Source organism: Phyllobates terribilis, unplaced genomic scaffold (assembly GCF_046119375.1).
Source record: "Phyllobates terribilis strain yellow unplaced genomic scaffold, ASM4611937v1 Scaffold_3__8_contigs__length_932513732, whole genome shotgun sequence".
Taxonomy (NCBI): Eukaryota; Metazoa; Chordata; class Amphibia; order Anura; family Dendrobatidae; genus Phyllobates; species Phyllobates terribilis.
The window spans coordinates 768811148-768837490 of record NW_027362763.1 but is presented as its reverse complement, the minus strand read 5'-3'; the positions used below and the strand labels follow the sequence as shown (position 1 = coordinate 768837490).

Sequence of the window (26343 nt, the reverse complement as noted above, 5' to 3'; positions counted from 1 at the left end):
TATAATGCCCCTTTCAGGATGTCACCCCCCCATATAATACCCCATGCAGCATTTCACTCCCCCATATAATGCCCCATGCAGGATGTCACCCTCCCATATAATGCCCCATGCAGGATGTCACCCCCCAATATAATGCCCCATGCAGGATATCACTCCCCTGTCGCTATAATGCCCCATTCAGGATGTCACCCGCCCATATAATGCGCCACGCAGGATATCACTCCCCTGTCGTTATAATACCCCTTTCAGGATGTCACCCCCCCCATATAATGCCCCATGTAGCATGTCACTCCCCCATATAATGCCCCATGCAGGATGTCACCCCCCCATATAATGCCCCATGCAGGATGTCAACCCTCAATATAATGCCCCATGCAGGATATCACTCCCCTGTCATTATAATGCTCCTTTCAGGATGTCACCCCCCCATATAATGCGCCACGCAGGATATCACTCCCCTGTCGTTATAATTCCCCTTTCAGGATGTCACCCCCCCATATAATGCCCCATGAAGCATGTCACTCCCCCATATAATGCCCAATACAGGATGTCACCCCCCCATATAATGCCCCATGCAGGATGTCACCCCTCAATATAATGCCCCATGCAAGATATCACTCCCCTGTCATTATAATGCTCCTTTCAGGATGTCACCCCCCCATATAATGCGCCACGCAGGATATCACTCCCCTGTCGTTATAATTCCCCTTTCAGGATGTCACCCCCCCCCATATAATGCCCCATGAAGCATGTCACTCCCCCATATAATGCCCCATGCAGGATGTCACCCCCCCATATAATGCCCCATGCAGGATGTCACCCCTCAATATAATGCCCCATGCAGGATATTACTCCCCTGTCATTATAATGCTCCTTTCAGGATGTCACCCCCCCATATAATGCGCCACGCAGGATATCACTCCCCTGTCGTTATAATTCCCCTTTCAGGATGTCACCCCCCCATATAATGCCCCATGAAGCATGTCACTCCCCCATATAATGCCCCATGCAGGATGTCACCCCCCCATATAATGCCCCATGCAGGATGTCACCCCTCAATATAATGCCCCATGCAGGATATCACTCCCCTGTCACTATAATGCCCCTTTCAGGATGTCACCCCCCCATATAATACCCCATGCAGCATTTCACTCCCCCATATAATGCCCCATGCAGGATGTCACCCTCCCATATAATGCCCCATGCAGGATGTCACCCCCCAATATAATGCCCAATGCAGGATATCACTCCCCTGTCGCTATAATGCCCCATTCAGGATGTCACCCGCCCATATAATGCGCCACGCAGGATATCACTCCCCTGTCGTTATAATACCCCTTTCAGGATGTCACCCCCCCCATATAATGCCCCATGTAGCATGTCACTCCCCCATATAATGCCCCATGCAGGATGTCACCCCCCCATATAATGCCCCATGCAGGATGTCAACCCTCAATATAATGCCCCATGCAGGATATCACTCCCCTGTCATTATAATGCTCCTTTCAGGATGTCACCCCCCCCATATAATGCGCCACGCAGGATATCACTCCCCTGTCGTTATAATTCCCCTTTCAGGATGTCACCCCCCCATATAATGCCCCATGAAGCATGTCACTCCCCCATATAATGCCCAATACAGGATGTCACCCCCCCATATAATGCCCCATGCAGGATGTCACCCCTCAATATAATGCCCCATGCAGGATATCACTCCCCTGTCATTATAATGCTCCTTTCAGGATGTCACCCCCCCATATAATGCGCCACGCAGGATATCACTCCCCTGTCGTTATAATTCCCCTTTCAGGATGTCACCCCCCCATATAATGCCCCATGAAGCATGTCACTCCCCCATATAATGCCCCATGCAGGATGTCACCCCCCCATATAATGCCCCATGCAGGATGTCACCCCTCAATATAATGCCCCATGCAGGATATCACTCCCCTGTCATTATAATGCTCCTTTCAGGATGTCACCCCCCCATATAATGCGCCACGCAGGATATCACTCCCCTGTCGTTATAATTCCCCTTTCAGGATGTCACCCCCCCATATAATGCCCCATGAAGCATGTCACTCCCCCATATAATGCCCCATGCAGGATGTCACCCCCCCATATAATGCCCCATGCAGGATGTCACCCCTCAATATAATGCCCCATGCAGGATATCACTCCCCTGTCGTTATAATGCCCCTTTCAGGATGTCACCCCCCCCCATATAATGCCCCATGCAGCATGTCACTCCCCTATCTAATGCCCCATGCAGGATATCACTCCCCTGTCGTTATAATGCCCCTTTCAGGATGTCACCCCCCATATAATGCCCCATGAAGCATGTCACTCCCCCATATAATGACCAATGCAGGATGTCACCCCCCCATATAATGCCCCATGCAGGATGTCAACCCTCAATATAATGCCCCATGCAGGATATCACTCCCCTGTCGTTATAATGCCCCTTTCAGGATGTCACCCCCCCCCATATAATGCCCCATGCAGCATGTCACCCCCTCATATAATGCCCCATGCAGCATGTCACCCCTAATATTATGTCCCATGCCTCCATACATTAAAAAAAACAGCAATACTCACCTCCCTCCTCCTCACCTGCTGCCGCTGCTCAGGTCTGTACTCCAGCGTCGCCCCGCTCTGCACTGCCTGTGATGGCTCAGGGGAGGGCGCGGTGTAAAGACGTCACCGCACCCTCTGACCTGACACGTCACAGGGAGCGTGCACCAGGAAGACAGCGGATCTGCAGAGGCACGAGGAGAGGTAAGTATCCGGCTGCCGGGGCCCTGAGAGAGCGGGAGAGAGCGGGCGCTGACACCGCTCTCCTCTGCCCACAGCCCGGCGGGCCGGATAAAAATCCTCCGCGGGCCGCATGTGGCCCGCGGGCCGTAGTTTGAGGACCCCTGCACTAAATGAACCAAATGTTTGACAAATTGGGATACATTTTTACAGTTTAAAAACGTGGTTCTGTGTGGAAGATTTTAAAGCAGTCAGTGACGCATAAGGCTGGCAATGATGGGCATTGTGGGCAATAGTAGCGGGTATCACGCCTCATTCCTCTCTTAGTACATACACGACATCTTTTCTGGGGGTTCCTTCTCATTTCCTTTGCTGGAATAAGTGCAATAATGTCGCGCAGTGAGTCTTTTCACATCCTCAGATTCTAATGGATGAGCGGGGCTAACACTTTCAAACTATCACTTGATAATCAAGAAAAGGATCTGAATTTCCTGCTTTTTTGTACAACACAAAAGAACTGCATGTGGCCACCTGAAACAAATAAATAACCAACTTTTTATACCAGGTATAGGACTTTCTTGATACCTGGTATGGCTGTAGAACCTGGTCTGCAAGGTCCACACCCCCCATGTGTTTGTTGTAGTCAATAACTGACACAGGTTTTTGCTTCGGAGTAGTGGATCCTAGTTCTACAGTGGGCCTTGTGGCATCTGTGTGGATCGAGCTGAGGACAAAAATATCCCTCTTATCCCTATACTTCAGGGCAAGCAGCTCTCCGTTGCGTACAGCCCCTGACTGCCCCTTTTGAAACTTTTGGTTGACCAATGGTTGTGGAAACCCCTGACGGTTTTTACGGATGGTCCCACAAGCCCCGATGTTGTGTTCAACCAGACTTTTAAATAGGGGTATGCTGGTGTAATAATTGTCCACATATAGATTGTAGCCTTTTTGAAAAAATGGACTTATCAGCTCCCAAACAATTTTTCCAGATGTCCCCAGATAAGTAGGGCATCCTGGTAGGTTTAGTTGGCTATCTTTCCCCTCATATATGTGATAAGCGGATGTGTATAAGGTTGAACTTTTGCACATTTTATAGAGCTTTATTCCAAACCTTGCCCTTTTAGATGGGATAAATTGCTTGAGGTGCAGTCTTTCTTTGAATTTTACAAGGGACTCATCTATAGAAATATTTTGTGTTGGGGTGTAGAGCCTTAAGAATTTTTCTGACAAATTTTCAATGATGGGTCTGATTTTATATAACCTGTCATGTTCTGGGGCATTTCTGGGCAGGCATTGACTATTGTCGTTAAAATGCCAAAACCTCATGAGCATTTCATAACGGGTCCTAGGCAGAACGACTGAAAACATAGGGGTGGCTTGAACAGGGTGGTTGGACCAGTAGGATCGAATGCTCGGTTTTTTAACAAGCCACATGGCAAATGTAAGTCCTAAAAATTTTTTTATTTCCGGGACATTAGTTGGTGTCCATAAATTTGCCCTAGCATAGTAAGATCGGGGATTCTGGCTTATGAATTGGGACGCGTATAAATTTGTTTGCACGACAATATGCTCTAGCAAGCTGTCTGTAAAAAACAAATTAAAAAAATTAATTGGTCCAAAATCTTCCACCTCCACATTTATACCAGGAATGGCGTTGAAATCAGGGCTGAATGGAGCAGCCGAATCTGAAGCCTCCCATCTGGGAAATGCTAGATCATGTGGTAAAGCCCCTTGTACACTGGCGTGCGCCAATTCACTAGTAGCAGGGACAGCGCTTGTACTGGGCAGTGTTCCCTGATTTGGAGACGTTTCTCCAGTAGCGCTATTTGCCCCTATAGTTATACTGGTCCTTGGGCTTGAGGATGGACCAGAATCACTGCTCATTTCTGAGCTCTCAGTGTCGCCGCTACTAAAGCCCTCAAAATCCACATCTCCATCTGAGATTGCACTGTCGTCACTGTCAGAACATAGCAGGGCATACGCCTTCTCTGCGGTATAAGTCTGACAGGCCATTTTATTTGTTTTTATATTTTTTGACTGGACTGACCGGACTGGACTGGACTGACCGGACTGGACTGACCGGACTGGACTGACCGGACTGGACTGACCAGACTGGACTGACCAGACTGACCGGACTGGACAGGACTGACCAGACTGGACTGACCGGACTGGACTGACCGGACCGGACTGAACTGACCGGACTGGACTGACCAGACTGGACTGACCGGACTGGACTGATCGGACTGGACTGACCTGACTGGACTGACCTGACTGGACTGACCTGACCGGACTGACCGGACCGGACTGACTGACGGGACTGACTGACAGGACTGACTGACGGGACTGACTGACAGGACTGACTAACCCTAAGGCTAACCCTAACTTTAGCCTCTTACTTTTTTTTTTTTTTTTTTTTACTGTTCCACAGTGGCAAGGCTGACACAGCTCTTGTCACACTGTTTCTCCTCTGCTCTCTCACTGAGATCTGAGGGGAAACAGTGTTTTATCAGGCAGATCGCCCGGGAAAGTTTGTTGCTAAAACAAACTTCCCCAGTGATCTCTCTGATTGGCTGGTGTGAGCCAATCAGGTCTCGATGAGGTCAGAGGTCACAGCACCGGGATCCCCTCACTGTTGAGGTATGTGGGGTTCCTGATCACTGACCACTGGCTGTCACTATCTTTTAAATGCCGCGATCGCTTTGGATCGCGGCATCTAGAAGATAGGAACTGGTTAACATCATGGGGACCTGATGCAATCACATGTCACATGTCAGAGCTATCGCTCTGCACCGGAACCGCACCGCTTGCAGGACCCTGGGGGTCCTGAGCGCTGCGGGACCACCCACCGTTTTTAAACGTCGGCGCTGCACAGAGCCCGGGCAGAGCCGACGTTTATGTACAGTGGGCAGTCCTGAACCGGTTAATGACAGGTGTAAAAACTTCTATTACTATTAATCAAGGGTTTAAGCCGGAAAAGTTAGAAACAGCAGTGACAGGCAGAGAAGTAACAGATTTAGTACACCTTCAGTCCTGGTATAATCCGGCTGCTTTAATACCCTTTACTTTAGGTACTCGGAGCCAAGGTACAGCGCACTGAGCCGGCGAGAAAATGGATGTGTTTTTGATGTAGGTCCACCATAACGTATTCATCTATTTTAAAACCAATCTAATCCACCTCTACTTAATCCTGCATCTTATATTGCTAATTAAATGCGGCTTGCGTATCATACCGGTTATTACTTTTTCCCTCCTACCTTTTCTTGACACGTCTTTAACCGCCATGTCTCACCTAAGCCGAGAGCAGCTGGGTGTCAGATTTAAAATGTAATATACTTACCTCCAAATGTGTGCGCCATGATAAAAGTCACAGCCAGGATATCATTTTTAACTTTGCTCTGATGGATTACAGGGAAAAGATTACATTATGAGAAAACTACTCAGATTCTGCATGCTAAGGCATAAGATGTCCTCTAGATGGCAGTATGTATGCGCTCACCTACTGAACACAGGTGCTAAGAAGAAAACGTTGCCGTGTCTGTCATCTAAGGCAAACTACCTAGTTATGAGAAATAGGCAGTTTTCACTCCCCAAACTATTTCTATGCACATGTAGGTTTTTCAAGGACAATTCCAGCAATACCTTTACATGGTCGATCCGATCCTCTGTTACTGAGAGATCAGTGTTTGAATTGATATGCAAATGAGGCTGTAGAGCTACTGTAGATCTGAAGCCTCTGTCACTCCAGCTCTATTCCCTGCCCAGCATGGGAATAGAGCTGGAGTGACAGAGGCTTCAGATCTACTATAGTCCTTTTGCATTATTTTTATATCAATTCAAAAGTTGATTTCTTGATAACAGATGAACCTGACCGGTCATGTAAAGGTATTGCTGGACTTGTCTTTGAAAGAGCTACATGTGCATAGAAATAGTTTGTGGAATGAAATCCTGCTGACAGATTCCCTTTAAGACAATTATGCTAAGGCCACGACCCCACTATCAGTAATCGGTCAGTAATTTTTCTCAGGATTGGAAGCAAAAACCAGGAGTGGGTGATAAATGCAGAATTGGTGACTTGTTTCTATTATACCTTTTCTCTGATTGTTCCTCACCTGGTTTTGGCTCCCACTCTTGAGAAAAAATACTGACCGAATACTGACCAAATACTGATAGTGGGGTCATGGCCTTATAGTAATACTGACATATGGGCACAATGTAGCAGTGAGTTCCAGGCTGACTGTCGGACTCATAACTAATTAGTTGAGGTCATCAGTCCTATGGTTAGGCTTGGACATATTTACAGAGATATTACTATTTTTTATAGTCCTAAATCCATTCTAATCAGCGTATGAAGAAGTGATTGTGGAATTCTGGATATCACACTACTCCGCCTACATCTCAGGCTCTCAAATCCACCCAAAATCATAGCATGAATCAGAAGGCTCCAATTCACCGACAGATGGCTTTATGCAGGTTGACCCAAAACCTAAGTCAGGAAAGGGCAACAGAAAAGTGCTGGTTGGGAAGCAGTCCATCACATGTCTTATCCAAAAGGTGAAGGACCTCCATAAACCTATTCCAAACCAGAAAGTCCTGAAAATTTCAAGGAATGATGGATTCGCCTTGATAGAGCTTAGGGAGAGTCTATATTGGCCTTGGGCGAGCTGCCTCACTTGCATTCACTGTAGGTCGAAGAAGAGCTGGGGCAGAACCACCCCGGGGCCAAACCACCCCAGGGCAGAACCACCCCGGGGCAGAACCACCCCGCGGCAGAACCACCCCGCAGCATCTCTTCCTTTACTTTGTGCTCCTCTGGTGTTTCTACTGGAAATTCATGAATAAACTGACACTTGAGGTTACCGTTCCTAATATCAATGGGGGGTGTCCCTACACAAGCTGTTACTGGCAGCACTATTGGATAATGCATGAGTGTGAAGAGACCCCCCCAACTGGTAACACCCAGTTGTCACTTTATTCACAAATTGTGAGTTGTTACATAGAGTTGTAAGAAAAGATAACCCTGAATTATTAATTCATGGGGAATGGGAGATTAACTGAACAGATTTGTCAGAAGTTCTGAACGATACTCTTAAGCAAAAGGTCAGGAATTTTTTTGAAAGCCCAATATTTTCCTCACTTTGGATAAAGTCCATCACAATGGAGTTCACAACCTGGACCCCAACCCTCCAAAGCATAAGACCTTACAAGAGGGACATTCGCCTCTCTTCTACAGAGTTTAGGGAAAAGTGGTCTAGGATTTGTATTGGCTTCCACCCACACATGTGCCAAACAAATACTCAACGTGCTGTCCACAGATGGGCGTCTCTGGTTTGGCTGATAACCCGAGTTATATTTATAAGTCCTAATCTTTTACTCTCCAGACCCCAGAGCATAATAAATTAAGGGCCAGGATAGGGTTAAAACATAGTAAAAGGTTATATTCACCTGTCCTAGGCCGCCCCTTAGCTATCGGGCTGCTGCATCTCCCTGCCAGGTCCTCCACTAGCATGGAATCGGTCCGGATCTTCCAGTGCTGACTAGGCATCATGCAGTTACGTGGGGCGCAATACACATTACTGACGTCAATGATATGTGTCGCACGCCACGTGACAGCTCTAGAAGATCCAGACTGAGATGAGTGGAGGACAAGTGCGCACCTGCGGCAGCAGGACAGGTGCGGGGTAGGTCTACGCAGGTGATTACAAGATTTTAGTAATTTTTACCTGTTCCCAGGCTTCCAAAGAATAATGCAAAATGGAAAATCCAAAATTGGAAAATTCTTACAGACTCTTTACCCATAAATACATTTCTGCGGACAGATTTGTTTTTTTACCATAATTGTATTTCTCCATAAATCATTAAATCTGATGAATTTTTCTTAAAATTTTGCATTGTACCATTTTTGTAATATTTCTACTGGAAATTTACTAAATAAATTGGTAGCCCCAGTGTTAATGTTATACTGGTCAATAGCCTGTCTCCAAGCGGACAGGGTGAATAGTAACATCGAAGCTGAATAGTAACACCCAGGATGAATAGTAACACCCAGGAAGAATAGTAACACCCAGGATGAATAGTAACACCCAGCCAAAAAGAAAAAAATAGTGTTGGCCTTGTCTTGCCAGAAGATTTAGGTAGTAAAAAAAATTAAAGGCGTTTTATAGAAGTAGAAATAATAAGGCAATGCTACCCCAATTTATTGTCTGCACGTAGAATTGTTTCAAGAGAAAGAGGATGGGCTGAAATATCAGACACAACCTCTAGGTGGTGATATTTCATAAAAAGTAAAAAAACTTTCTTCTGTTTATTTTGTTTTTATTTCTAAATGTTCTGGGAACATTTGAGTGTAGAGCCAAGAAAATAGAAATTGAGCCCACTTCTTGATAACTCATCATCCTCTGAATTCCAGTAAAGTACTGTAATATACTGCCAAAAGATAACATAATAAGTTAATAACAGAATTTGTCACCATGGCACTATCTTTATTATGCCAAAACCAGTTAAAGGGGGTGTCCATGTGAGACAACCTCTTCTTTTTTCAGTTGATGGGGCGGAAGTGCAACACCAGACGCAGCATACAGACAAAAGTCACATTTTTCTGGAAGAAAGCAACCGTGTTTCTTTAATTTCAAATAACCCCTTTAATTGATCTGGGTCTTTTAACAAAAAGCATTTTCTAAGGGCTCATTCAGACGTCCATGCAAATTGGTTAGAGTACGGACCGCAATGCACGGACTGGCTGCAGGTCTCCTGACCAGAGCGTGACAGCCAGTCCGTGCATTGCGGTGAGTGATCGGCCCGAGATCCACGGACGTCTGGGTGAACTGTTAGTGTTCCGCATTTTCAGCATGTGCTAGAAAATACAATTTTTGCCATAAATAAATAAAATTGGGTTATTGTGGGTAACCAAACTATTAAAGGGGGAGTATCAGATTTTATTTTATTTTTTTCAATGAGACAATTACAAATGATTTAATAAGCTCTTTACCAATCAATGACTCCGATGGATATGGACACGTTCGGAATTAATTTAATTTTTTACTTAAATGGATGTATATTCAGCACAAAGTGGTTCAGAAAAAGATAGATAACAGAACACACTTCTGTAAATGCTGGCGTTGGATTCTTTTTTAACTCCTTTCCTGAGGTCTTTTGTATTGGCCTTACTGCCAACGTCTTTGTTTTTTTTCATAACTTGAGTCCTCAGGTCCCGCCAATCAGAGTGTGCAGCCTAAGTAAGCACTGATGATATACAGCACAGGAGTGTGGAGCTATTAAAGGGGTTGTCCAGTACTTTATATTACCCCCCCCCCCAATGTATCCCCTCGGGGCCCCTAAGGATTTTTGTAAATACCTTACGTTGCAGATATCACTGGCCGCTCACAGGCATCACATGACCCCCGGCTGCATCCGGCTCTGACATCAACTGATGTCACGACAAGTGCTGGCAGCAGCCGGGGGTCATGTGATGCCTGTGAGCGGCCAGGGGGTCTTTTTCTTCCTGGTTCCCCGGTGGATGCTGGGCAGTGGGTGGGGTTATTCGCTGCGTCACACCCGGCATCCACTGCGCGCTCTGCCTCTCCCCATTCATTGAGAAAGCCTGCGGTGGATGCTGGGTGTGACGAGGGGGCTAACCCTGCCCACAACCAAGCAGCCACCGCGGGGACCCCAGCGCTGAGTCACGCCTCACTAGTCGCCTCTCACAGGCATTATCAGCAACGTAAGGTATTTACAAAAAGTCTTAGGCTAAGTGCCCACGATGAAGAAATGCTGCTGATTTTTTCTGCATCTCCCTGGCAGGAAAAACGAATGCGGATTTTACATGCATTTTTCCTGCCAGGTAGAAGCGTTCTTCACATGCATTTCCGCATGCGGGTTGTAAAGCGCTTTTCCAAGCGATTTTAGCATCACTTGGAAAGTGCTTGACAGCTTGGTCACACTATATAAATCCATGCAACCGGCATGGATTTATATAGTGTGACCAAGTTAATAGTTGAAAAAAAGAATATTAATGGTAAAAAAAAACAACCAAAAAAACCTTATACTCACCTTTTGATGGCCCCCGGTCTTTTCTCCGTTGCATCCGGTCTCCCCAATAGCTCGCGGTGGTGTGAAAGGACTTTTCATGACGTCAGCGGTCGCGTGACCTGTCACATGACTAAATGACGTCATGGAAGGTCCTTTCACACCACCACGAGCCGTACAAGAGACCGGACGCAGCGGAGAAAAGACCGGGGGACATCAGAAGGTGAGTATAAGGTTTATTTTTTTATTTTAAATTCTTTTTTTTAACAGGTACTATGATACCCGGGTCTGGAGGAGAGTCTCCTCTACTCCACACCCGAGTACCATCCACACATAGAATCACTTAATATTCGCACATGTAGTGATGCGGATATCAAGAGTTTCAATGCAAGTCAATGGCGGAAATTACGCTGCGTGTCCGCAAAATTAATGGACATGCTGTGTATTTTTCCGCAATGATAATCCGCAGCGGAAATTTCACATACTGATTATCATTGGTGACCATGGGGTATATATTACCAAGCGTTTTTTAAGCGTTTTCGCTGCGGAAATTCCACGGCAAAAATGCTAGAAAAACGCATAGTGGGCACACAGCCTTAGGGGCCCCAGGGGGATACATTGGGGGGGGGGGGAGATAAAGTACTGGACAAGTTCCTTAACTCCAATTAATATTTCAACAACTTCTGTGCTGTGTAATGTATCTTCAGTGCTTATTCAGGCCGGCAGGACTTGAGGACTCAAGTCATGTGGTCCTTGGTGACATCATCACAGGTCCTTCTGCACTTCTATGTTGCTGCCTGCTTATGATTAGTCAGTGTCATAAAGGAGGCAGAAGTACACTCCCTTGTCGAAAAATATCTAATAACGCCCACTTGGATATTCCTATCTCCAAGATCCTACCCCAATAAGTAGTAGGTATAATAATAATAATAGCAAATATCTCCAATTACATATGTAGTATAGTTCTTCTGATTACCAATGTCGCTTACCCCATATGCAGGGCATTGCAGTACCTTAGGTATCCATGGTTACAACCATTCATATAGTGACAGTTAAATGTTAGTGGTTGTAACCATGGATACCTAGCTACTGCAATGCCCTGCATATGGGGTAAGCAACATTGGTAATCAGAAGAACTATACTACATTTATAATTGAAGATATTTGCTAATATTATTATTACACCTACTATGGGAATACCCCTTTAACTATAGTTAACTTATTAAATGGCAAATATTTGATTGTCAAAGCGAAATGAAAAAAAAAAAAAAAAAATGTTTTATTCCACTCGGCACCCACAATTAAATCGTGTGTTCAGCTCAACATAAAAAATTTGTTGAAAGGTCCTCTATCGTGTTTTTATTGTGGACATATTTTTTAAACATTTTTGGTATTATATTATTTTAATATTAAAATCTTGCAGTTCTCACACAGACCACTAGAGCGTTATTCTTGGTTTCCACAGCTCACTTGTCTCCTTTGCTGTGCACACAGGCACAGGATGAGGAGCATCATCTCATTATCACAGGCGGCAGGAGGGTTAGTGACTGCGCGATTGTTTTACTGTTCGAGGCAACACTAGACCCACAGATAACTCCCTGGTCCATAGGGTATATGCTGCCTGCCATACTTCCCGGAGACTGTAAAGTCTATCAGAGCTCATTCAGTTTACTGACCCTCATTTCAGCCTCATACAGCTGCTGTACTGACTAAACGGGAAGTACAGGAAGGAAGAGTGTGCGTACCTCTAAGTAAAGCTTTATGTATATAAAATCAATAGCTAAATTAAAAAATAAACACATTATCAACTATATTCTGAAGTCTATCCAATATAAATAAAATTAAATAAATGACAAATTTCCTGTAAATATGTGGGAAAGTGAACAGGCAAGAGCAATTGCTGTAACAAATACATAGCACTGCAGCCTTTGCAAGTATATTAGGAAACCACTGCAATTGTTTAAAGGGGTCATCTGAGACTTAAAGGGGTTGTTCAGGATTGGGGTTCAACTACAGACTTGTGAATTCTCACAGAGTGCACAGTGCACACCATGAGGATTCTCCGATGCCAGCCGACTAGCACTGTGAGGATTCTCCGATGCCAGCCGTCTAGCACTGTGTGCACTGTGAGGATTCTCCGATGTCAGCCGTCTAGCACAGTGCACACTATGAGGATTCTCCGATGCCAGCCGACTAGCACTGTGCGCACTGTGAGGATTCTCCGATGCCAGCCGTCTAGCAGTGTGCGCACTGTGAGGATTCTCCGATGCCAGCCGTCTAGCACTGTGCGCACTGTGAGGATTCTCCGATGCCAGTCGTCTAGCACTGTCCGCATTGTGAGGATTCTCTGATGCCAGCCGACTAGCACTGTGCGCACTGTGAGGATTCTCCGATGTCAGCCAACCAGCACTGTGCGCACTGTGAGGATTCTCCGATGTCAGCCGTCTAGCACTGTGAGGATTCTCTGATGCCAGCCGTCTAGCACTGTGCGCACTGTGAGGAGTCTCCGATGCCAGCCGACTAGCACTGTGCGCACTGTGAGGATTCTCCGATGCCAGCTGACTAGCACTGTGCGCACTGTGAGGATTCTCCGATGCCAGCCGTCTAGCACTGTGCGCACTGTGTGGATTCTCTGATGCCAACCGACTAGCACTGTGCGCACTGTGAGGATTCTCCAATGCCAGCCTTCTAGCACTGTGCGCACTGTGAGGATTCTCCGATGCCAGCCGACTAGCTGTGCGCGGCCTCGTTCAATACAAGTGAATTGTGTGAGGCCAGACACGTCTAGTTGGAATGTGGCCGGAAGCATGCAAATGGACTGCCCTTGACACCAGAAAATCCTGACAGCATGCACTGTACGCGCTGTGAGGATTCATGAGTCTGAAGTTACGCTGAGTAATTGCAGACTTGATCCTGGTGAACCCCTTTAATTTTTATTTTTCTATTGAGCTCAGCACTTATTGGCAGTTGATAACTTACTGCCTGTTCTGCAATGAGACAAACTATCCGGCCTCGGAGCGGTCACGGACCGCTCCTGGCGTCCATTATCCCACTTCCTGCGACATCATGTTGACAGAGTAGTTCCTTTTTTCTGCTCTGCTCCGATGATGGGTTGTCATTGCTGACATCATGTAGATTGACAGCTGCTTCCCCGCTGTGTTAGGCTGAGTGTATACTTGTATTGCTGTATACAGTATAAGAGATCAATCGATCACACGTTCAAGTTTCCTAGGGGGGACTATAAAATAAAGTAAAAATAAAAAAATGTATATGTTTTACAAATATAAGAAAACTAAATAAACATAAAAGTTAAAATCACCTCTTTTACAAATAAAGAAATTAAAAAACGAAAACATTAAAAAAAACATATTTGGTATCATTGTGTCCAAAAAAAGCCTAATCTTTAAAAAAATTGCAATAATTTAAATTGTACATTAAAAGATGAAAATAAATTTTTGAAAAATATCTAAACATCAGAATTTACGTTTTTATGGGACTCGGAAATTGGCAGCACAAACAATCTTTTTAAACAAAGTTCTGATTTTTGTTTAACCATTAACATATCAAAAAGCCTTATATGTTTAGTGTTGCCATAATCGTTCTGACCTGGACAATCCTACTGCCATGTCACTTTTACAGCAAAATGAATGCTGTAAAGCTAAAACCTAAAAACAAATTTTTTTTTTTACCATTTCACTCACCTTGGAATTTTTTACCCACTTTTCAGTACATTATATGGTAAAATGAATGGTGTCATTCAAAACTAACTCTTCCCACAAAAAAAAAAAAAAACCTCATATGGCTATGTCAACTGAAGAGTAAATAAGTGATGGCTCTTGTAACAAGGGGATGAAAAATTACAAGCGTAAAAAGAAAAATGTGAGGGTCCTCAAAGGCCTTTGTATGATTGTTATTTGTACATGAAATGTCATCATCTAATATAAAACACTGACTGTACTTAGTAGAAGGCTACTTTATAGTTTGGGTTCTAGTTAGATAGGCCACCAGGCATAATAACCATGATTATGTCATGTGACATACTGGACTGAAAAGCTACTGTAATAAACCAGAAACTAAACTCCACTAGGCCACCAGGGGCTAAACTCCACTAGGCCACCAGGGGCTAAACTCCACTAGGCCACTAGGTGCTAAACTCCACTAGGCCACCAGGGGCTAAACTCCACTAGGCCACCAGGTGCTAAACTCCACTAGGCCACCAGGTGCTAAACTCCACTAGGCCACCAGGGTCTAAACTCCACTAGGCCACCAGGGGCTAAACTCCACTAGGCCACCAGGTGCTAAACTCCACTAGGCCACCAGGGGCTAAACTCCACTAGGCCACCAGGTGCTAAACTCCACTAGGCCACCAGGGGCTAAACTCCACTAGGCCACCAGGGGCTAAACTCCACTAGGCCTCCAGGGGCTAAACTCCACTAGGCCTCCAGGGGCTAAACTCCAATTGGCCACCAGAGGCTAAACTCCAATTGGCCACCAGGGGCTAAACTCCAATAGGCCACCAGGGGCTTAATTACAATAGGCCACCAGGGGCTTAATTACAATAGGCCACCAGAGGCTAAACTCCAATAGGCCACCAGGGGCTAAACTCCAATAGGCCACCAGGGGCTAAACTCCAATAGGCCACCAGGGGCTAAACTCCAATAGGCCACCAGGGGCTAAACTCCAATAGGCCACCAGGGGCTAAACTCCAATAGGCCACCAGGGCCAGATGCTCATAGCACCAATGACTACAAAGATGAAATGTTGAATGTTTCCCTGGCTGCAAAATCCGAATAAAAGCCCAATGCTGGGCTTTTTATGTGTTAGTGATTACCGGGACTTATATTGTACATCACTACTATTACAGGGTCATAATGTTAAGGACAGCCCTTTCCAAATAGTGAATCTGTCATCAACACCCAACAGAATAGATGGTTGTGAAGGTCTTGAAAAGAAGAGGTTATAGATTCCCGTAGGTGCCAAAAGCATTGCTCCATTGCTGTGACATCCAGTTCTCAATGTATTTGCTAAAGAGGCTAGCAGTGCATTTTGAATGGCCCAATGGCAAATGCATCTGTCTTCTTCCTAACCCCCCATCTGATGCCACCTGCCTCTCCTTGATTGACAGATCTCTGCCAGCCAAAGGCTATGGAAAAGAGCTGTCAATCAAGGAAATATAGGTGCTGCACTTTGGAGAAATACATGTATCCATTATTTTGTATTTTCAAGATTTACAAGGCACTTTAGTATTTTAGGCGGGTAAAAGTTGATAACATATTCCCTTTAAAAAGTTTGTCCCCTTTCAGAAAAGTTTCCTATAAGCTCCGTTAGTAGTAGACAAAAACAAAGTATTTTACTCACTCTCCCCAGGTCCAGTATTGAGTCTCTGGTGCTGATTCTGGTGACATCACATTGACAGTGCTGCAGGCAATAGCTAAGCACGGGGGCTCGAGTCCTCTACATCAACAGAGAAGCTGAGCTCAGATATTGTCTGCAGTGATGTCAATGTAACAACAGACTTCAGGAGCAGCGGCAGAGATTCAATGGTGGACCTGGGGAGTGTAAGTAAACCACAACATTGTTTTTTACTACTAACAGAACTTATAGAAAAACTTTTCTAACAGTGGACAACACCTTTTAGTGACCTTATAAATATTAATTATACCTCTGCTCCTGTTAGCAGTGACTTACAAAAAAACAATACTTACAGAAATTTAAACATTTTAATAATTGCACAAAATCAAGAGTTGTTAAAGAAAAAATGATACTTCCCCTTTAATATTAGACATTAGGTTTCATATGATACGGATGTGTTGCCTACCTTGGCTGAAGCTTCCCGTTCCAGTTTTATGGGGCTCTGAAGGTGAAAAGATTATACACATACATCAGCATAGACTATGAATAGAAAAGGTGTATATATGTCTATAGACTATGTTAAGTCATTGTAGCCCTCCCGTTTTAGGATTTATAAAGACACAAACTGAAAAAGCGGAACATTCATCTACAAGACGGCCATATCAGAACGACTCAAGGTTCAAGATCTGACTTGGGCATTATTGAGGATTTTTTGATGAATATTGTGTTAAGTGTAAATCCCATGTAATAATGTGAGGTCAGCGCATGAAAGAAAATGCCTAACTGATAACATGAAGACATAGAAACAAACATTTTGAGAGATTCACTAAGCAGTGGTCAGGATGGGGACAGAAACCAACGAGGAATAAATCAACATCAAAGGTTAAAGGGTTGTACCACCAACAACATTTATCTGCTATCCACTGGTTAGTCCATGAATTTATGATCTGGGGGTCTGACCGCTGGGGCCCCCAACCGTCCCGTGTCCCCGGTGTCAATAGAGCGGTAGGACAAATGGATTTGCAATCTATGGAAGTGGTGGTCACAGAATGCGCACTATTGCTCCCATAGAGCCATAGGAAGGAATGGGGCAGTGGTTAAACATGTGCACTACCGCTCCATTTACACCAGGGACACAGAACATCTGTTTTAGTGATCAGTGGGTAGGTGATAAATGTTGTTTGTGGTATAACCCAAAAATGTAATAGCCTGTAATTATCTACATACAGGAGGATACACAAACATTCATTCATACAAGGAAGAGTAGAAGAAGTCTCGTGAGGACAACTGGAGAGGACTAGCAATCCTGGGAGATCCATGCTCCTCTGTACTGGTTACCTAAACGGGATTTTTCAAGAATTAAAAAAATTAATGACTAAAAAAATTGAAATTAGAAGTACATTCCCAAATACCTTTAATTAGAAAATCACACTCATTTTGTCATGGGAAGTACCATAATCATTATACAATTAAAGTGGCTAGTCTCTTGTTATACTAACAGAAACATGAGAAGCCCACTCCCATCCTTCATACATAGGAAGATATGCCCCCATGGGTATTCTGATCTAATACTGGAGATACCAGGAGTGCTGAGGTAAGAAGAGGCTGCTTACACTGCTGTTAACCCTGCCTTTCATGTAATACTGGAGATATCAGTGGTGCTGAGGTAAGAAATGGGTGCTCAGATTGCTGGTCACCCTGTCTATTGGACTTGAGATACCAGGGGTGCTGAGGTAAGAAGAGACTACTCGTATTGCTGTCCTCCCTGTCTATCTAATCTAATACTGGCAACATCAGGGGTGCCGAGGTAAGAAGAGCCTGCTCACACTGCTGTACACCCTTTCTATCTGATCTAATACTAGAGATACCAGGGGTGCTGAGTTAAGAGAGGCTGCTCACACTTCTGTCCACCTTGTCTATCTGATCTAATACTGGAGACATCAGTGGTGCTGAGGTAAGAAGAGGCTGCTTACACTGCTGTTCACCCTGCCTTTCATCTAATACTGGAGATATCAGTGGTGTTGATAAGAAATGGCTGCTCACACTGGTACCAACCCTGTCTATCGGACTTGAGATACCAGGGATGCTGAGGTAAGAAAAGACTACTCATATTGCTGTCCTCCTTGTCTATCTAATCTAATACTGGAAACATCAGGGGTGCCGAGGTAAGAAGAGCCTGCTCACACTGCTGTACACCCTTTCAACCTGATCTAATACTAGAGATATCACGGGTGCTCAGGTAATAAGAGGCTACTCACACTGCTGTCTGTCATGTATTCTGATCTAATAGTGGAAATACCAGGAGTGTTGAAGAAAGAAGAGGTTGCTCATACTGATGTCCACACTGTCTAACTGGTCTAATACAGGAGATACAAGGGGTGCTGAGGTAAGATGAGGCTGCTCACATTGCAGTCCACCTTATCCATTGAATACTGGAGATACCAGGGGTGCTGAGGTAAAAAGATTGTACTCACACGGTTGTCCACTCTGTGTAACTTATGTCCACCATGTCTATCATATCTAATACTGGAGATACCAATTGTGCTGAGGTAAGAAAAAGCCGCTCTGACTGCTGTTTGCCCCAGTGTAACTGATCTAATACTAAACAATCCAAGGGTACAGAGATAAGAAGACACTGCTGTCCACCCTGTCTTACAGATCTAATATGGGAAATACCAGGGGTGCTGAAGTAAGAAGAGGCTGCTCACACTGTTGTCCATCATGTCTATCTGATTTAATACTGGAGATACAAGGGGTGCTGAGCTCATACTGGTGTCTACCCTGTCTATCTGGTCTAATACTAGAGATACCAGGGTGCTGAGGTAAGAAGAGGCTGTTCACACTGCTGTCCTCCATGTCTATCTGATCTAATACTGGAGATACAAGGGGTGCTGAGCTCACACTGCTCATATTGCTGTCTACCCTGTCTATCTGAATAACTATACAGGATATAAGAATCTCCAGATCACAGCAGTGGAGCTTCCTACTGCACATGCTCACAGGCAGGTGTCCTGTTATCATTCTAGGACAGGTTTCTGTCAGTGTAATAAGATCTCCCTAGACAGAACAAGCTTTAAATGCTAATTAAAAGTATTTAGGGACTTATTTAAAGTATCATTTAGTTTAGTTATTCATTTTTTTCTACTTCTTGTAAGCCCCTTTAAATCAACTTAGCAATATAATTATAATGACCTTATTTAGCACTTTCCTGGCATTTGTGTTTATGACATTACATCATTCAATAAAGATAAATGAAAGCAAACAGCTCTTAAGGATGACATATATATTTAAAACAAAAGGATTAGGTAGGATTTAAAAAAACAAAACATTTTGCTTTTTCTCCATAAACAGCGCCACTATCGGCTGTTTCTGTTATTGCAACTTAGCAGATTTAAGTAAATGGAGCCGCATCACCAGATGCTGTTTGTGAAAAAAAGGCAAAATATTTTTTCCTTTAATGCTAGACAATCCCTACAATGATATCTAGTAGGAACCAATTTTTACATTATCTCATAAATTCCATAACTTCCATTTCTTTAAACATGATCCTTGTTACCCTAGACATAGCAGCTATAGGTCCATACACTCTATCAGTTTTACTGACCAGAGCACAGATGGCTAGTTTAAAGTAGGTTTTCCTAGTTAACACTGATAGCCTATCCTTAGTATAGACCTTCAATGAGTGATCATTGGAGTCCATCACTGGGAACTGTAATGGGGTCTTTTTGGGGCCCTGTGTCTCCTTCAGCACAGTGAGCGTCACAGCCTCATACGTTACATGTGAAGCTGTATTCGGTACTTTATCTGGTACTGGTTATCAATGTGTAGCCCACAGAACCCTAAGTGGTCACATATGGTGGCTTTACCTAAAGATAGCCAATCATGTTATATCCCGGAAACCTCATGTAAAGAAGATGTATGACAGTAAAATAAGGGGCCTATACCAAACCCTATTGGCAAGTGTGGCGCTGTTTCTGGAAAAATATACATTTTTGTCTAGTCTCATACAGTCCCTTTATATCTATACACTTGGCAATCTTCATCCTTCCATAGTATACTTTCCAGCACTGTATATTCTGAAGAATGCAGCTAGACCATGCAATTGCTGCAATACAACAAATACTTATTACACTACTATTGCACTTTGCTCCAGACAATGTACAGTATATATAAATGTTAAATATACATGCTGTTATCTTTCCTAGGACTACTTTTTTAATCAATGTATTTAGAAGATGATAGAACTCCAACAAAGTGCAGTTCTGTCTGGATCATCCTTAGAGAATCTCTCCTATTACATCAATATGAAGAATAAATGTCTCATCGAGCACTGGCACAAAACATGGCTTGAAGTGAAGGCACCACAGTTGGTCGAATGCACCAGCAGCAGATTATTAGGGATGGACACGACAAGCGAACATGCACCAACACTCAGCAACAGAGATATGGCCGGTGGCCAAGAATGGATTCCTATAGTGAAATATTTAAAAACGTAAACACATTACATATGTTGTGATCTAATAGTGTTCCTTTAGCAAAAGGTAGAACCAACAAAAGAAAACCCAAAAAATGGTCATATGAAGATAATAAAAAACTTTATTGAAAACACAAGTAGGTGTGCAGTGACAATATAGAAGACAGGCGCACAAACAATAAATCAAAACAATGAAAAACAGTGACATCTGCAAATGGTATAAATGTATAGATACAATATATTTATTTACAGGCCATATAGCTGCATATAATATAAGGAGGATATCTGTTATGGCATAATAGGTAAATAAAGTGCTACAAGTGCACATCATAAAATGTACAGTCATGGCCGAAAGTGTTGGCACTCTTGAAATTCTTCCAGAAAAGAAACTATTTCTCCCAGAAAATTATTGCAATTGCACGTGTTTTGTTATACACATTTCCTTTGTGTGTATTGGAACAACATAAAAAAAATTGAGAAAAAAAGGCAAATTGGACATAATTTCACACAAAGCCCAAAACAAAAAGCCAATGTCATTAAGTACTATCGTTATCACAGAAAAGAACAAGGAGTCCTACAAGTGATGATATGGCCCCCACAGAGCCCAGATCACAATATCATTGAATCTGTCTGGAATAACATGAAGATACAGAAGGATTTGCATAAGTCTATATCCACAGAAGATCTGTGGTTAGTTCCACAAGATACTCAGTGCTTGAAAAAAATATATATATTTTGCAAATTTTGTTTCCATTTTTCCATCATGTGCATATAATTGACATGTCTATCGATCCTGGGATTTCCACTACTCCACGATTTTCCCTCCTTGGTGTTGAAATTTCATTGTAGTTAATTGGTGTTGTAAATTCACCACTGACGAAGGTATTTACCAAAACGCGTGTCGGGGTGGACGCCACACTCATCTCTGGGATCTTATTCAGGGATGCTGCCATATATATTGTTTGTAGTCCATTTAATCACTGACTGTGTGATCAATGAATCTTATGATACAGTGACATATATGTGCTGCGGCGCATTCCCTGCACCCCAGTTACTCTGTAGCTATTATGCTACAATAGATTACCTTATCACGTGACTGAGAGATATATATACAGTACAGACCAAAAGTTTGGACACACCTTCTCATTTAAAGATTTTTCTGTAATTTCATGACTATGAAAATAGTACATTCACACTGAAGGCATCAAAACTATGAATTAACACATGTGGAATTATATACTTAACAAAAAAGTGTGAAACAACTGAAAATATGTCTTATATTCTAGGTTCTTCAAAGTAGCCACCTTTTGCTTTGATGACTGCTTTGTACACTCTTGGCATTCTCTTGATGAGCTTCAAGAGGTAGTCACCGGAAATGGTCTTCCAACAATCTTGAAAGAGTTCCTAGAGATGCTTAGCACTTGTTGGCCCTTTTGCCTTCACTCTGCGGTCCAGCTCACCCCAAACCATCTCGATTGGGTTCAGGTCTGGTGACTGTGGAGGCCAGGTCATCCGGCGTAGCACCCCATCACTCTCCTTCTTGGTCAAATAGCCCTTACACAGCCTGGAGGTGTGTTTGGGGTCATTGTCCTGTTGAAAAATAAATGCAAACCGGATGGAATAGCATGCCGCTGCAAGATGCTGTGGTAGCCATGCTGGTTCAGTATGCCTTCAATTTTTAATAAATCCCCAACAGTGTCACCAGCAAAGCACCCCCACACCATCACACCTCCTCCTCAATGCTTCACGGTTGGAACCAGGCCTGTAGAGTCCATCCGTTCACCTTTTCTGCGTCGCACAAAGACACGGTGGTTGGAACCAAAGATCTCAAATTTGGACTCATCAGACCAAAGCACAGATTTCCACTGGTCTAACGTACTTTCCTTGTGTTCTTTAGCCCAAACAAGTCTCTTCTGCTTGTTGTCTGTCCTTAGCAGTGGTTTCCTAGCAGCTATTTTACCATGAAGGCCTGCTGCACAAAGTCTCCTCTTAACAGTTGTTGTAGAGATGTGTCTGCTGCTAGAACTCTGTGTGACATTGACCTGGTCTCTAATCTGAGCTGCTGTTAACCTGCGATTTCTGAGGCTGGTGACTCGGATAAACTTATCCTCAGAAGCAGAGGTGACTCTTGGTCTTCCTTTCCTGGGGCGGTCCTCATGTGAGCCAGTTTCTTTGTAGCGCTTGATGGTTTTTGCAACTGAACTTGGGAACACTTTCAAAGTTTGCCCAATTTTTCGGACTGACTGACCTTCATTTCTTAAAGTAATGATGGCCACTCGTTTTTCTTTACTTAGAATTTGTATTATGGCAAGAAAAAAGCAGCTAACAGTCTATTCAGTAGGACTATCAGCTGTGTATCCACCTGACTTCTGCACAACACAACTGATGGTCCCAACCCCATTTATAAGGCAAGAAATCCCTCTTATTAAACCTGACAGAGCACACCTGTGAAGTGAAAACCATTTCCGGTGACTACCTCTTGAAGCTCATCAAGAGAATGCCAAGATTGTGCAAAGCAGTCATCAAAGCAAAAGGTGGCTACTTTGAAGAACCTAGAATATAAGACATATTTTCAGTTGTTTCACTATTTTTTGCTAAGTATATAATTCCACATGTGTTAATTCATTGTTTTGATGCCTTCAGTGTGAATGTACAATTTTCAAAGTCATGAAACTACAGAAAAATCTTTAAATGAGAAGGTGTGTCCAAACTTTTGGTCTGTACTGTATATATATATATATATATATATATATACACACATTTTTTGATATGCACTTCTAGCATTTTATTTACCATGCCAGCTATTATGCCATAACAGATATTCTCCTTATATTATATGCGACTATATGGCCAGTAAACAAATATATTGTATCTATATATTTATACCTTACAGTTTCCCTTTGCACGTCACTTTTTATATATTTTTTCATTGTTTTTATATACTGTTTGTGCGCCTGTCTCCTACATTGTCACTACACACCTACTTGTGTTTTAAAAAAAAAAAATTATTATCTTCATATGACCATTGGTATTATTGACCATTTTCGAGTTTTCTTTTGAGCATATTTTAACCGATTGGTCCAAACAATATTTCCAGAAGATATATGTGTATTTCTTATCTTCAGTCCCACACTATTGTATTTACGCAATGATATAGACAATTTATATGTTATATTTTTCAGATTATAAGATACACTTTTTTTCCTCCAAATTTGGGAGGAAAATGGAGGTGCGTCTAATAATCCGAAATGAGCTTATCGGGGAATGGGAATTCGGCGGTGGTGGAGTGGGGTCACAGGAGGCACGGTCACTGCTTCAGGAGGCCGGTGGGGGCAGGAGTGCGTTGATGCTGAGGTGCCAGGGCTCTCATTAGATGTCGATGCCAGTGAAAATGGCAGCCAGAGGCAGCACATGCGCAGACTGAGATTTCAATTTGCGCATTAGCCGCCTCCAGCAGCCATTTTACCAAAGTCCACAGCATGGAACTGAATGGGAAAGGGGACTCCGCTCACCAGCGCCGACATCTAATGAGCGCCCAGGCACCACAGCATCGCCACACTCCTGCTGCTGCTGGTCTCCTCAAACAGCGACCCTACCTCCTGTGACCTCTCGCTAAACCGCCCACCCAGTAAGCTACCGCTAAAATAGATTATAAGATGCACCACCATTTTATTTAAAAAATCCTATTTTCCACCCCAAAATTTGGGATGCGTCTTATAGTTCGGTGCGTCTTATAATCCGCAAAATACAGATATGTACACACACATATTATCTGCTAGTTCTTTATAATATTTGCATACTTTAGTAATAGTTGTAGACTAGATATATAACAATATTGTATTTATATCTTGGTTCTATAAATATGAGAGGAAATTACATAATCATTATTTATGTTCCTTTATACTGACATAAAAGACAAAGTAGCAATATAAAATCTTACCTTCATGGGTGCAAGCTGTATAGGTGTGATACAAGATGGATCAACCATCGGTTTGGGCCGATTGGCTGTGTCTGCCAGCAAACTTTGCCATTGTTGGGGAAGGCCAATGAACTTTTGCTCTTTGTGATCGAATCCAGTGTGAACCCTGTGTTCAAAGTTTGAAGGCCCTGATATTTCAATTTTTTTCTTTTTCTTTCCAAACATTTTGGGCAATCCGGTTAAACCTACAGAGAAAGATGACATATTCTTAGGGAGTTTTAAAACTATGGGAAAACAAGAGAAAATAGTGTGTCATAGGGCAAATCAGAGAGTTAAGGTGTGAAACCAAATAATGATCCCTTGTTACAATAGGTCCGGAAAGTATTCAGACCCCTTTAAATTTTTCACTCTTTGTTTCATTGCAGCCATTTGGTAAATTCTAAAAAGTAAAAAAAAAATTCTCATTAAAGTACACTCTGCACCCCATCTTGACTGAAAAAAAACAGAAATGTAGACATTTTTGCAAATTTCTTAAAAAAGAAAAACTGAAATATGACATGGTCATAAGTATTCAGACCCTTTGCTCAGACACTCATATTTAAATCACATGCTGTCCATTTCCTTGTGATCCTCCTTGAGATGGTTCTGCTCCTTCATTGGAGTCCAGCTGTGTTTAATTAAACTGATGGGACTTGATTTGGAAAGGCACACACCTGTCTATATAAGACCTCACAGCTCACAGTGCATGTCAGACCAAATGAGGATCATGAGCTCAAAGGAACTGCCCAAGGAGCTCAGAGACAGAATTGTGACAAGGCACAGATCTGGCCAAGGTTACAAAAGAATTTCTGCATTACTGAAGGATCCAAAGAGCACAGTGGCCTCCACAATCCTTAAATGGAAGAAGGTTGGGACCACCAGAAGTCTTCCTAGACCTGGCCATCCAGCCAAACTGAGCAATCGTGGGAGAAGAGCCTTGGTGAGAGAGGTAAAGTAGAACCACAAGATCACTGTGGCTGAGCTCCAGAGATGCAGTAGGGAGATGGGAGAAAGTTCTACAAAGTCAATTATCACTGCAGCCCTCCACCAGTTGGGTCTTTATGGCAGAGTGGCCCAACAGAAGCCTCTCCTCAGTGCAAGACATATGAAAGCCCTCATAGAGTTTGCTCAAAAACACATGAAGGACTCCCAGACTATGAAAAATAAGATTCTCTGGTCTGATGAGACGAAGATAGAACTTTTTGGTGATAATTCTATGTGGTATGTGTGGAGAAAACCAGGCACTGCTCATCACCTGCCCAATACAATCCCCACAGTGAAACATGGTGGTGGCAGCATCATGCTATGGGGGTGATTTTCAGCTGCAGGGACAGGACGACTGGTTGCAATTGAAGGAAACATGAATGCGGCCAAGTACAGAGATATCCTGGATGAAAACCTCTTCCAGAGTGCTCTGGACCTCAGACTTTGCCGAAGGTTCACCTTACAACAAGACAATGACCCTAAGCACACAACTAAAATAACAAAGGAGTGGCTTCAAAACAACTCTGTGACCATTATTGACTGGCCCAGCCAGAGCCCTGGCATAAACCCAATTGAGCATCTCTGGAGAGACCTGAAAATAGCTGTCCACCAATGTTCACCATCCAACCTGATGGAACTGGAGAGGATCTGCAAGGAAGAATGGCAGAGGATTCCCAAATCCAGGTGTGAAAAACTTGTTGCATCATTCCCAAGAAGACTCATGGTTGTAATAGCTCAAAAGGGTGCTTCTACTCAATACTGAGCAAAGGGTCTGAATACTTATGACCATGTGATATTTC

The 26343-nt window shown here is 43.4% G+C and overlaps 1 protein-coding gene across 4 annotated transcripts in view; it reads right to left on the bottom strand.

Annotated features, from left to right (window-relative positions):
- Positions 1-26343, bottom strand: part of PAK5 (p21 (RAC1) activated kinase 5) — a 220977-nt gene that overhangs the window by 101378 nt on the left and 93256 nt on the right. For 3 of the 4 annotated variants that reach the window (XM_073672236.1, XM_073672240.1, XM_073672239.1), the window contains exons 2-3: positions 24542-24765; positions 16594-16629 (exon numbers count right to left, since the gene is read on the bottom strand). In XM_073672236.1, the coding sequence (XP_073528337.1) occupies positions 16594-16629; positions 24542-24765 (260 nt within the window). The remainder of the gene's footprint in view (positions 1-16593; positions 16630-24541; positions 24766-26343) is intronic. The other variant, XM_073672238.1, reaches the window with a different exon arrangement.